The sequence below is a fragment of the Tachysurus vachellii genome, chromosome 8 (genome assembly GCF_030014155.1).
Source record: "Tachysurus vachellii isolate PV-2020 chromosome 8, HZAU_Pvac_v1, whole genome shotgun sequence".
NCBI lineage: Eukaryota > Metazoa > Chordata > Actinopteri > Siluriformes > Bagridae > Tachysurus > Tachysurus vachellii.
Window position 1 is genome coordinate 7,704,801 of NC_083467.1, and position 13,892 is coordinate 7,718,692.

A 13,892-nucleotide genomic window follows, 5' to 3' on the forward strand; every position below is an offset into this window, starting at 1 on the left:
TTTTTTTATGACTGCTATATAGTATGCAGTAAACCACATAGACTGTAGCCTATACATGTATAAATTCAAAATCTGAAAAGTAACCAATCACTGAATGTATATTTAGCCCCCACCCTTAAAGCATCAAGAGGGGGAGGAGGGTGTGTGTTTCTGAAGTCAGTCAAATCTGTGCTTTGTTATAATAATGTGATAAACCTGCAAAGAATCGCAGTTTCCTGTTTCTACTTATTTTGAATCCAACAGCAGTTTTGTATCTAAATAAAAATGGCATCACCAACAAAAAGTGGAATACCATTATCTGTGGTAAGTACATACAGCCTGGTTTTGCTATAATTTCTTTTGTCTTTACAAGACAAGTGTTGGGACATTAAAAATACTATTTAAGTGAAACTTTCATCTAAGTGATATTTTTGTGCAGTTCACACACACACACACACACACACACACACACAAGTTCAAGTTCAAGTTTGCTTTATTATCAATCTTCCACATGTACAGTACATACAGAGAATTGAAATTGCGTTACTCTCAGTCCCAAGGTGCATACAGATAAATTAACATTAGAAATTAAACAAAGCAGCACAAGGCATATGGCAGATAAAGTGCAAGTGCAGATGAGCAGACCAATGTTACACAAAGTGACTGGTGCATGTCATCATACAGTATGTTAGTGGGAGGGGGAGTGGAAGGACCTGTGGGTGTGGGGTCTGGAGGGTGGGCTGGGTTCATAGATCTATGGTGCCTGGGGCAGAAAAGGGAACGGGGGGGCAAGTTTGGGTGCGAGTTCAGCTTCCTGACAGCATGGTGAATGAAGCTGTCTTTCAGTCTGTTATTCCTGGCCCGGAGACTCCGCAGTCTGCTCCCTGATGGCAGCAGACTGAAGAAGCTGTGTGGTGGGTGGGTGGGAGCACCTGCAATGCAGAGGGCTTTGTGGGTGAGGTGGGTCTCATAAATATCCTGGAGGGAGGGGAGAGAGACATCAATAATCTTCTCAGCTGCTCCCACTACGTGCTGTAGCGTCTTCTGGCAGGATGCGTTGCAGGCACCATACCATAAAGTGATGCAGCTCGATAGAATACTCTCGATAGTGCCTCTGTAGAAGGTGTGCATGATGGGGACTTGCATGAACTGGCTCTTCTCAGTTTGCGGAGGAAGTAGAGACTCTGCTGTGATTTCTTGGCCAGTGCTGCTGCGTTTTCAGTCCAGGAGAGGTCCTCTGTGATGTGCACATCCAAGAACTTGGTGCTGCTCACTCTCTCCACAGTCACACCATTGATGGCCGGAGGAGCATGCTGAGTGTGCGCTCTCCTGAAGTCAACAACAATCTCCTTCTTCTTCTCCACGTTCAGAGAGAGATTGGATCTCACTCAGTCACTCACTCTCACTCACTCACACACACTCTGTCTGTAACAGTATAAAAGTATTATTTATAAATGGGGCACAGAGCACAAGATCCATGGCTTGGTGGAGCTCAGATACTGCCTCAGGTTTCAATCTCTCACCACAGTTGACCTGTTCAGTTGAGCATTTCAGGTGAGCATTTCAACCTGCTAGACCTGCAGGGGTGCCGTGGTGTGCAGAGCCAAACTGGCTTGGCCTGCTGCCATGTATGCCTTAGTCACAAGGGCTGAGGTGGCTCTACACAGATTAGAAGGAAGTGCAGGCTTCCTCCATGCGGGCAATGGGGGAGAGATAGCTCGCGAGCGTCTCAACTTTAGGCATGGTCGCATACCCATGATTTTCGAGCTCTACAATGGCCGGAAGAAATTAGAAGTGGCCGAGGACGGGCAGAATAGGGATTCCTCAAGACCTCAATACATCAGCATGTAGGTCCGGGAGAAACGGTAGCTGCCTGTGTGGAGGTAATAAGTGTCCTGAAGTCAGGAAGCGGTCCTCTAGCTTAGAACGGTTGAAACTGCCAAATTGAACAAAAACACCACGCTACCACCTCGAAGAGCTAATTGAACGCCATCGATTGCGGTGGCAGATCAGATCCCCTGCTCACCTACATCGAGCTCCCCAGAGCCCGCAGCAGACAATAACATACTTTCCTCTGGGTCTGGAGAAAATGCTCCCCAATGTTCCCCATGTTCCCCATGTTCCCCAATCCTAAAAGGGGAGATTGGGGTCAGAGGAGAAGGCAAGGGAAAGGGATTGTTTATATTGCTTATTAATTATAAATCCTTATAAATGCCATCATATGGACTCATTGGCGCATAGTACCTTAGTCATTTGTCCTATCCGAGCCATTAAATTGGCATGTGTGCACACAGCACTTCAGACACAACTTTCTCAAAGAAGTGTTGCCATAGCGTCAGCCTTGACAAGGCATCGAGTTCTCTCGAAAGGGAATCCTTTTACATATGAAAATGTATGCAAATTAAATCAAACTGTCCCTATCACTGCACACATAATTTCACATAGTTTCATATTTTTCTTTGGGTTAATTTCCATATTGACAGACAATGCTTATGACCCAGAGGTCACTATCTCAAAATATTATATTTCTCACTGACACTGAAAATAGTCGATCACAAAAAGTATCAAAGACTTTCATGGCTGCTATACACAATATATATATATATATATATATATATATATATATATATATATATATATATATATATATATATATATATATATGAGAGAGAGAGAGAGAGAGAGAGAGAGAGAGAGAGATCTTGGTCTTTTTCATGGTCTCTCTCTGTAACCATATGCAATCATTATTTATAAACATTGTATGTATTCATATTTATAACATTTGTTTTCCTCATAAAGATTAATCCACAGTTCCTGCATACAAACTCCACTAGCCATAAGTGGCCATTCAGTGCTGTAGCAGAACTGATCGGTGAGCCAAACGTCTTTATTCAGTTTCTACAATACTCATGATGAACACAAAAAACACCAAACTTGCAAACAACACATACTATTAATAAGCACTTAATCATTGTTCAAGAGGTTTGGCAAATTGTATCACTAAATATATTAATGTGTTCATAATGATCAGTCTATCTATTTTTAATGGTTAAACTTGTTTTCTCTCTTTTTGTGGTCATTCACTTTCTTCTTCGTATACTCTGTTTAATATCCTTTTTCCTGATTAAAATGACCTTTGTTCTTAAGAGTATTTACTGGAAATAAGTTATACATAAAACAGAGTTTAAGAAGAAAAACTCTTTTACATTTAGTTTCACATTTTCCTTTGGCTCTATTTCCCTATTGACAGACAATGCTTATGACCCAGATGTCAATGCAAAGCAATTGTGGATCACTAAAACAGCAGTCAAAGGCCAGGACTGCCTCATCTTCATGGACAATGGAAACGGAATTGACTATGATAAGATGCACAAAATGCTCAGGTCTGTGCATGAATTATCCTTCTGAAAAGATTTAGACAATAGTACACAAAACACTATTCACAATTCACCCAGTTTATTTATCACAATGACAAAGTCATTCTCTCTCTCTCTCTCTCTCTCTCTCTCTCTCTCTCTCTCTCTCTCTCTCTCTCTCTCTCTCATATATATATATATATATATATATATATATATATATATATATATATATATATATATATATATATATATATATACATATATATATATATATATATGTATATATATATATATATATATATATCAGTTTTGGCTTCAGTGATAAGCAAGCGGTCAGAGGCCATGTTCCAATTGGTCTTTATGGGAACGGCTTTAAGTCAGGCTCCATGCGCTTGGGGAAGGATGCCATCGTGTTCTCAAAGAAAGCCAACATTATGTGTGTGGGTCTTCTGTCACAAACATACCTCAAGAAGACAGGAGTAACAACTGTCATAGTGCCTATTGTCATGTTTACTAAGACAAGACAGAGTGATATCCTTTACCTAAAACAGACAGATTGAGTTTCTATAGCTTCAGCCTAGACGCAGCTTCGAGTTCTCTCGAAAGGGCAGAAGAGATTGCAGCCTTTTCTGCAAGAGAAGGTGATTAAAAAATAACCTTAAACTGTCAAACTATTTTTCAGTTTGGTCATTTTGTATGCTGTAACTACTATAAATTGTATATGGTATAACAAATGTGAATATATATATATATATATATATATATATATATATATATATATATATATATATATATATATATATGAAGTTATATGAAATACAATATATGAGGTACATCTGTGTTGTTTGATCCTTAACCTCACTGCTCACTCAGTGCTACACCAGAGCATGCAGAGAGTCTTAATGATATCATGACATATTCTTTGTTTAACACTGAGGAAGAACTGCTGTCTGAGTTCACTGTCATTGAAAACTTATGCACCAACTCAAGTGGAACGCGCATCATCATCTGGAACCTACACAGGTGAACATGCATAGAGTTACTGATTTACTGTAGTTTTATATGAGAGGTCTGTTAAAAGTATAGTTAATAAAAGTATAGTTGATGATATAAATGTGACAAACATATTTTAGACAGGATAGCCTTATTTGGTGAAACAGCTGAGGACTAAGAACAAATGTCTGAGTTATAAGAAATAATACCATAAATCCACAATTTGTTTCCTCTTCTCATTATTCTGCTGCAGAGGATCTTCAGGAGAGTTAGAATTTGATTTCAAGAAGGATCCCTATGACATCCGGATCCCTGTTGATGTGTACGAGAACACTAGGGCACAAACCAGACGGCAAGCAGGGAGTGGCATTTCAGTGCCTAAGAGTGAATATTCACTGCGGGTAAGAATTTAACCAGAAAATGTTATATGGATGTTTAGCTGTTGGAGTCCACTGATAAAAGGGATAATTTCAGAAAGAATAAAAATCCAGCCCATGGTAGACCTTTTTGGGCATAATTTTAAAAGACATGTCTGGCACAAAAAGAAGAATGCTTATTACCAAAGAAAGTCATAGCCAAGGTATGCAGGGTGGTGGCAGAATCATGGTGCTTTTCTTCATCTGTGACATAGCTGAAGATACCAGAAATCACTGATGTCCCTAAATACATTACATTTACAGCATTTAGCAGATGCCCTTATCCAGAGCAACTTACATTTTTTATCTAATTTTTATACAACTGAGCAATTGAGGGTTAAGAGCCTTGCAGTGGCAGCTTGGTGGACGTATAAATCAAACTCACAACCTTCAAAACACCTTAACCACTAGGCTACCACAGTCACATATCATTACTGGCCAAATAATGGCTTAAGATACAGAAAAGTCCTTTTATTCAATAACGACCCAAAGTAAAACAATAAGTGAATGTGAAGAAACGCACATTTTGCAATGGCCCAGTCAAATCAAAACCTGTTAAATGAAAGAGAGAAAAACCCTCCACAATTTGAAGGTTCAGGAACATTTTTGCAAGGAACACTATAAAAATATCTACTTTTTTTTTGCTATTTTAACAGATGTGTGTACACATTTTATATTCTCTGTAATGTATATGCTTTGAGTTGTGACATGTGAGTTGAAATGCAGGTGAGTGAAAATGTGCTCATTTCTGAACTGAATTGAATTGAGGTTTTGCAGGAGCTCCTACTCAAATCTGCAGGTACAGTCTCAAGATTAAGTTCAACTACTGATCAATGTATATTCAAAGCTGTTTATTTCTCTCCTACTTCAGGCATACTGTAGTATTCTCTACCTGAAGCCAAGAATGCAGATTATCATCCAAGGGCAGAAAGTGGAAACTCAGTTTGTCACAAAGATTCTAGCAAATGTCTTCACAGACAAATACAAACCTGCTGGTCTTGTATCCTTTTGACAAATAATAGAGCACCAGAATGTAAAAAAAAACAGCTAATGATACACTAGTAAGAGCTACTTATTAAATGTTTCAAATATTTCTAATGCTATGGTCCTTAAGTCTTTGTCTCAGAAAAAGGGAATAACAATCACATTTGGCTACAACACAAAGAGCAAAGATCACTACGGATTGATGATGTACAACAAAAACCGCCTCATCAAAGCCTATGAGCGTGTTGCCTGCCAGCGTAAGGTGAGAATCATACAGGTCGACGTTTTAATCATAAAATTTCTGTTTAGTATCATGAGAGTTTATACTTACTGTTTTATATTTATTTTGCATACAATCACAAAACATGTAGGACAACTGATCAGAAATAGACAGATAAACAATGATAGTCAGATAGGGACAGAGCCGACCGGCCCTATACGCTCACTACGCAAGTTGCGTTGGGCCCCGCAAATTACTCAAGGCCAAGCCTTCCCCTGCCTCATTTTACATTCATTCATTCATTCATTCATTCATTCATTTTCTACCGATTATCCGAACTTCTCGGGTCACGGGGAGCCTGTGCCTATCTCAGGCATCATCGGGCATCAAGGCAGGATATACCCTGGACAGAGTGCCAACCCATCGCAGGGCACACACACACTCTCATTCACTCACGCAATCACACACTGTGTAGATGACAATATAAAGCGGAGCTATCCATCTGGCCATGAAAAGAGAAAAAAGAAACAAAATGAGAGTGAAATGCGAGAACAGCAATCAGGTAAACTTGTGTTCTCTTCAAGTTTGATGTCAGCAAGAGCAAATAACAGTAAAGTTAAGTTGATGTGATTCTGTCTCTAGTCTCTTCTATTGAATGTGTGGCAAATGGTTTACATGGCTCACGGGCCAGGTAAGAGGGCCCCTTAGCAGAATTTTGCTTAGGGCCCCAGGGAGGTCAGGATCGGCTCTGGATAGGGAATACATAGAACGATGCAAATAGTCTGAATTTATTATATTCAAATTCTGCACTATTTCTAAGTCCCCATAGAGAAATGTGTGCTATGGACCATGTTAAATTCTATGTATAAAAGGTCAGATTTTAATAATGCCTATTCACTTTTATTGAAGAATGTGTCTTTCTTCCCTTGTCATGGAAATTGTATTCTGTTAATCAGAGATAATAGTTCAAGTGAACTTTCCCTAAGTTGCAGAGAAGAACACAGCAGAGTCCAGTGGAATATCAAACTTCTTTTTTCAATACACTTACAAGTGTGAAGTCAGCCTGTCCCAACCTAAGTCTGAACAGAGTGAGTTAGTTGGATGTAAGGCAGTTCTCTATTTATACATACTGTAGAGCTACGTGTGTGTGTGTCTTCCACTGTGCGTGACTTCCTCTAATCTTGTCGGAGCACGAGCAGTGCAACAGTCTTGTCGTTGCACAAGCAGTGTAACGGTCACGCCGTTATTCTCTGTTATTTCTACACCCCTGCAGCCTGCTATGTTCTTGTCTCTTCAGCCTAATTTGTAACTGGAAACAGTTCAGTTCCCCTTTGTTACTTTTTTTGCTGTTCCTAGTTTTTGGTGTGTGAGTGTCTTGGTACAGAATGTTCAATGTTAATTTTTGTTATTCACATTTTCTATTACACCCTCTATCATGGACACTTACACCACACGCTGCATCCGCAAAGCCAACAGCATTGTGGATGACCCCACACACCCCTCACACACACTCTTCACCCTCCTGCCGTCTGTAAAATGGTACCGAAGCACGACCAGTCTGTGTAACAGTTTCTTCCCACAAGCCATCAGTCTCTTTAATAACTGAAACTGAACTGTTCTGAGCACAGCATACACATGCATATCAACTGTATGGACTGCACATACCAACACCAAATACACACACTTCCAATATACATCCATCAACCTGTTTACATGCTGTTTTTGCACACTTTTTGCTCTTTGCACATACTGTCTCACATTTGTCATTTGTTGTTTTGCACAATACTTTACATTATCTCAGGGACCTGCTGCTATGACACTGTGTTCATTCTAGTATTACTGCTTGCAATATTGTTGAACATACAGTATTTACACTAGTCGGTGCTTTTTCTGTTTATTGTCTTTTGTGTATTGTTTTTTTGTATTGTCTTGTATTTTTTTGTCTGCACTGTCTTTTGTCCTGCACTGTCTTGTCTGTATTTTTTGTCTTGTCCTGCACTGTTTGCACCAGGTTGCACAGTTGCAGTTTAGTCTTCAGCTCTGTCTTTGCTTTTATGTAGCACCACAATCCTAGAGAAACGTTGTCTCATTTCACTGTGTACTGCAACAGCTATACTTGGTTGAAATGACAATAAAATCGTCTTGATTTCACTTGACTTGACATGTGTGCTCAGACAAGAAGCACAAAGAGTCCATATTAGCCTATCATTAAAGCAACACTGTCTTTACAGCAAAAAGGGGACAAAACAATTACTAAGACTTCAAGGTTCTACTTTTCATTTAAGTTGTTATAAACGAATACAAAATAGAAGCTTTTTTCAATCGCAATATCATAATTTTAAACTTTACTGATTATACAAGTAGATGAAATAAATAAAGAACTATTATAAACACATATGCAAAGGTTTGGGAACCTTTAGAGATTTTGTTGATTTATTTAGTGAAAGGAAGTAAAAACAGCCAATGCCAGACTTTTTGCAGGGACAGTAGTTAGTCCTCATATATGCTGAAAATAAATATTGCTCCCCAAGAGCTCCCCAAGGACATTTCCTACTGAGTCCTGAACACTTACAGTATAGTACTATTGGATAGGTGGTATGTGTCTAAGTAACATCTACATGTTTCCCAGCAAACTGAAACACATACTCCTGGTCATCCACATGATTGAAAATCATAGCCTTTGCTCCCATGCACATCACTGAGCTTTGGGCTCCCTGACACTGTCACCAGTTTAACAGATATTCTGCATTGGATCGCTTGGTAGTCAAAATCCTCTTTTTCATGATATTTTCATTGTGTTATACATGTGTTATAATATTTATTCTGTTACCAGGCTAATGGCACAGGAGAAGGAGTTATCGGGGTATTAGAGTGTAACCACCTCACACCAATTCACAACAAGCAGGACTTTGATAATAATGAAGAATACAGGTGTGTTTGTCCAGATGAGCCATGAGTATTTATTTATATACAAATCGTTGTACAGTATACAGTAGGAGTATTATCACAAGTATCTTAACCACTGAATTTTTAGGTGTTTTTATTTATTTTTTTTTAATTTCTTTTTATTTTGTGTCTGTGCAGAAAAACGATGATAAGTGTAGGTATGAAGCTTGAGCAATATTGGAAGGAAGTTCACTATAGACATAAGACACGCAGCGATGAACCGTTTGAGGATACTGTGTAAGTTGTAAAATGCCCCCTTCTCTCTCTATCTCTCTCTCTCTCTCTCTCTCTCTCTCTCTCTCTCTCCCTTCAACAATTACAAAAATGTTCAGTACAACTTTGTTAAAGTCTTAAATTGCACTGGGCCCAAATCAGATATTACAAGGTTTTGGCTTGTGTCCATTACAACAGAAGCAACATTGCATTTTCTCTCACACAGATTCTGTATGTAAGGCCACACTGATTAACATAGGAGCATAAGAAATTAACACATGATTTTGTTTGGACTTACAGATCAACTCCTGATCAAACCTGGGTTCAGTGTGATGATTGTTTGAAGTGGCGAAAACTTCCGGATTGTATGTATGGAAAAAAGACCCCCAAAAATTGGTTCTGCCACATGAACGCTGACCCTCAATTCAGGTGTGTTTGTGTATCTCTTTCTATTTCTGCTTATGTGTATTTGTTTCTGTTTCTCATTTAAATGATAACATGATTCCATCAGGAGTTGTACAGATGAAGAAGAGCTTGAGGATTCTGATGATGAACAACCCAAATGCTGGAAAACCTACAAAAAACAGTGAGGAATAGTTCCTGTCATATACATAGATATTTCAACTATCATACATTTCTTTTGAGGTTATACAGCAAGGTCCATAAATATTTGAACATTGACAAAGTTATTGTTTTGTTTAGCTGTCTACAACAGCAATTGGAGGTGGATTTAAGTAATGAAAATCATAACAAACTGTAAACTTCCAGGTTTTATTTAAGGGTATGTACAGTACATTCAAATCAGTTGACAGTTAAAGGAAATGACATCACTTTGTGTATTTGCCCACTCCATTTTTTTAAAGCCAAAAGTAATCGGAAAGTTGGCTGCTCATCTGTTTCATAGCCAGGTGTCTCTTATTCCCTCATTATTTAATTTATATATATATATATATATATATATATATATATATATATATATATATATATATATATATATATATATATTTACGTAAATATATATTTACGGAGGTAAATATCCCCTAATGAATTCATAAAACCAGAGTTTTGTACACACATTTATTCCAAATCCTATATACTTTGGTAGACAGCTAAAATAACAATAACATTCTCACTGTCCATTTATGGACCTCATTTGCCCATAAATTTGCTCATGTGTATGTGTTTTGAAACAGTGAGCGAACCCAGAAGAAGCAGCAGGAGAACAGACAGCAGGTGATGTCACGATGTTTTAAGGACGTGTATAGCATTTTATATTCCCTCTGTCTAGATTGAAAAAAAAAAAATATGTAGAAATGCATATTAAAAATAGGCTTGCTTAGTTTTGTGAAATAAATCATTTTTAGCAAAAAATGTGTAGTGTGAGAAAATGAGAGGTGTAAAAAGATTGGTTTATGTTGGATATAATTCCAGAGCTCCTTTTCTGAATTCATCTTTAGCCATTGCAGTTGTTGTGATGTATGAGATCGGTATAATAATCTGAGAAGACAATTAATCCCTACCATCCACCAAATTATGTTTAAGATAGTCATAGGAGTAATTTTGTGGGTTGATCTGAATTGTTATTACATGATGAGCTCCAGAATTATTTTCTTTTACTTAGGCAGGTTTCACTGTTCAGTTGATTGACTGAATAAACAGGATGTTGCTTTGCTGAGAAACGAACAGGGTGCACATAGCATTCTTAAAATTACTGTATTTTATTGCAGAATTTAAAACAAACAATAACCAAGAAAAAATATAAAAAGGTAAACATTTCATATATCAACAATCTGTGCAATGCAGAAAATAAAGTCTAAGAAAATGTATTATGACTGCTGTTTCCTACAATCTTTTTAAAATTACAAAAAAATTATTAGAGAAAAAAAATAATATATATATATATATATATATATATATATATATATATATATATATATATATATATATATATATATAGTAATTAAACAGAATTTAACAACATTTAAGGGAACTTGCAAGGTGTTCATTTAGAATATAGCATGGGAAAGATTTAAATATATTTTGTTAAACAATACATGTAATGCATTAACATAAATAGGTATAATGTGTTCAGGTAATTACAGAATCACTTGATTAATCATAAATTCGTATATTCATAATATCTGTCTTAATCTTTCATTCACAAGTGTGGTTTATTTTATTGATTTCCACAAATATCTCAAGAGCCCAGTGACACCCAGACCTTCTGATACTTCAGCTGTCATTCTGGACACATCTCGCTCTACTACTCCTAAAAGGTACTGCAGTCACTCCTTCTGTCTCATGTTCCTTCACAATAACATTGCATTATGAGTACCTGGGTGATTTTGATTGAATTTTATTTCAGGAAAAACAAAGCCTTGGACATAAATCAAGAGAAATCTGAGAAAAAACTTAGATCAAACTGTTTTGACAAAAACATACCAGATTCTCCTAACATGATCAGTCCTGCTAATGATGCTAATACTGCTGACTGTAAAGACCTTAAAACAGCAATGGATGATGTGATTTTCGTGAGCACGAGTGAGGAAAAGAGCATTCAATTTACAAAATCCAGCTCTGGGGACCAGCAGATTGGCAAAGGGCAGTACCTGCAAGTCATGGAGGCAATGAAGCAGCTCGAAGATAAGCTACGAGAGCTAAAAAAAGTGCTGAAAATGGAGGCGAGTGTCTAAATAGGCTGCATACACCTTAATTAAACTAAACATGTCTAAATATAATAACAATAACAATAACAATTGTAATAGTACATCAAGTATGTTTTATGTCCTATTACTCTAATTCTTACCTTGTCTTTTCCTGCTTGTACAAAGGAAGTGGACACAAAGATGGATAGTCTAGAATATGAGAAGTGGACAAACAACTGTGAGAGCCTGCAGAAATGTTTAGAAGAAAATAAGATAAAACGTGAAAAGGTGGAGGTTACAACAGAAGATTGTGTAGCTCCTTCAAGAGAAGCCTCCAACCCAGGAAGAGGAAAAGATTCCCAGCGGATAAGGAAGAATGAGACACAGGACAGATCAGAAAGGTCAGAGAGGAGACAAAGATGGGGATTTGGTAGCTCAGTGGTTAAGGTGTTCAACTACTGATTGGAAGGTCATTGGTTCAAATCCCAGGTCCACCAATTTGCCAGTGCAGGGCCCCTGAGCAACGCCCTTAACCCTCAGTTGCTCAGGTGTATTATCTGAAATTAAAAAAAAAGTAAGTCAAGAGATAATAACATGCAGTCACTATAAGAGCTCTGGGTTTAAAATCCAATTTGTCACAAAATTCAGCCATGATCAGCTAAATATTTTACATGATTGTAGCATACTATAGATAACATACTGCAGATTATCTGGCAGGTGACACAAGTCATAATCCTGACCTGCACTGTTGCACAATAGCTCAAATAAAGTGTCTCAAATAGAGTTTCTTTTCTTCATCCTCAGGTTTAGAGAACTCAGACAAAGAATGACACGTATCTTGGCCACCTTTGTTCCTGCTCCAGACCTTGAGAAGGTTATCAATAAGATTCTTACTCAGGATATAGATGAGATGTCCTCTACAGATTTATTATTTGGTTGGTAAATTTAATTAAAGCACTTTAAATTAAGTGTTTATTTGTCAATTTATTATACTGACTTAAATATTGGCATTTTTCAGTGCATTTTAATACAAAATTATTTTGTATTAAAATACAATTCAGGATTGACTATATTTGTAATTTGTTTCTCTTTGCATGTGGCTTTTATGGAATGTGAAGGAGCAGACAGTCATTCAAAATCTACACAGCACTGTCACACCAAACATGTATGGAGAAGTTTACATTCAATAGAATCAGAAATAATAGTTTTTGATATATTATTGTGTGCTGTTTGTTTCAGAATTTAAATTTAACACAATTTTTTATATACAACTAAGACCAAATGTTTACAAACACCTACACACACACACACAATACATACATACATATATATATATATATATATATATATATATATATATATATATATATATATATATATATATATATATATATATACGTATATATATATATATATATATACGTATATATATATATATATATACGTATATATATATATATATATATATATATATATATATATATATATATATATATATATATATATATATATATATATATATATATATATATATACACACACATACAGGTGTATATATATTGTCCTGGAAAAGTTCATTTGTTTTAGTCATTCATCTCAAATTGTGAAACACGTGTATTATATCAATTCAGTATACATGGATTGAAGTAGTTTAACTACACACTGACTTATATTTAACAAAAACCCACCAATTCACTATCTCAAAAAAAATTAGAATACTTCATAAGACATTTTTAGTCAATGGTTTGCTTTCTGAAAAGTATGTTCATTTACTGTATATGTACTTAATACTTGTTGGGGCTCCTTTTGCTGTAATCACTGCCTCAATTCGGCATGGCATGGAGGTCTGAGGCACTGGCAAGGTTTTATGGAAGCCCAGGTTTCTTTGACAGTGGCCTTCAGCTCATCTGCATTTTTTGGTCTATTGTTTCACTTTTTCCTCTTGACAATACCCTATAGATTCTCTTTTGATATAGATTCTCTATAGATTTCTCATTTGCTGGCCAGTCAAGCACACCAACACCATGGTCATTTAACCAACTTTTGGTGCTTTTGGCAGTGTGGGCATGTGTCAAATCCTGCTGGAAAATGAAATCACCATGAAGTGCTCATCTTGGTAAATGGGTGCAGTGACTTT

The 13,892-nt window shown here is 36.7% G+C and overlaps 2 protein-coding genes across 6 annotated transcripts in view; both read left to right on the forward strand.

Annotated features, from left to right (window-relative positions):
* LOC132849973 (MORC family CW-type zinc finger protein 3-like) overlaps positions 1–13,892 on the forward strand; it is a 62,783-nt gene that overhangs the window by 40,697 nt on the left and 8,194 nt on the right. The gene's annotated exons all lie outside the window — the stretch shown is intronic.
* Positions 164–11,800, forward strand: LOC132849980 (MORC family CW-type zinc finger protein 3-like). Of its 2 annotated transcripts, XR_009648948.1 has the most exons (14): positions 164–303; positions 2,779–2,851; positions 3,230–3,362; positions 3,646–3,869; positions 4,208–4,361; positions 4,585–4,732; positions 5,619–5,747; positions 5,874–5,993; positions 8,785–8,882; positions 9,036–9,134; positions 9,411–9,539; positions 9,622–9,696; positions 11,313–11,386; positions 11,476–11,800. XR_009648948.1 is itself a non-coding variant. In XM_060876033.1 (13 exons), the coding sequence occupies exons 1-13, from the start codon at positions 265–267 to the stop codon at positions 11,320–11,322; spliced, it is 1,431 nt and encodes a 476-aa protein (XP_060732016.1). In that variant the 5' UTR covers positions 164–264; the 3' UTR covers positions 11,323–11,387. The 2 variants fall into 2 exon arrangements, 1 of the variants encoding a protein (XP_060732016.1); XM_060876033.1 differs by lacking the exon at positions 11,476–11,800 and having other exon boundaries at positions 11,313–11,387.

Excerpts from the sequence above, each read along its gene's own strand:
- LOC132849980 (XM_060876033.1), top strand. The coding sequence starts at position 265 with ATGGCATCACCAACAAAAAGTGGAATACCATTATCTGTG. Across the intron at positions 3,870-4,207 it reads TACTAAGACAAGACAGAGTG|TCAGTGCTACACCAGAGCAT; the intron begins ATATCCTTTACC and ends CTCACTGCTCAC. Across the intron at positions 9,540-9,621 it reads AACGCTGACCCTCAATTCAG|GAGTTGTACAGATGAAGAAG; the intron begins GTGTGTTTGTGT and ends TGATTCCATCAG.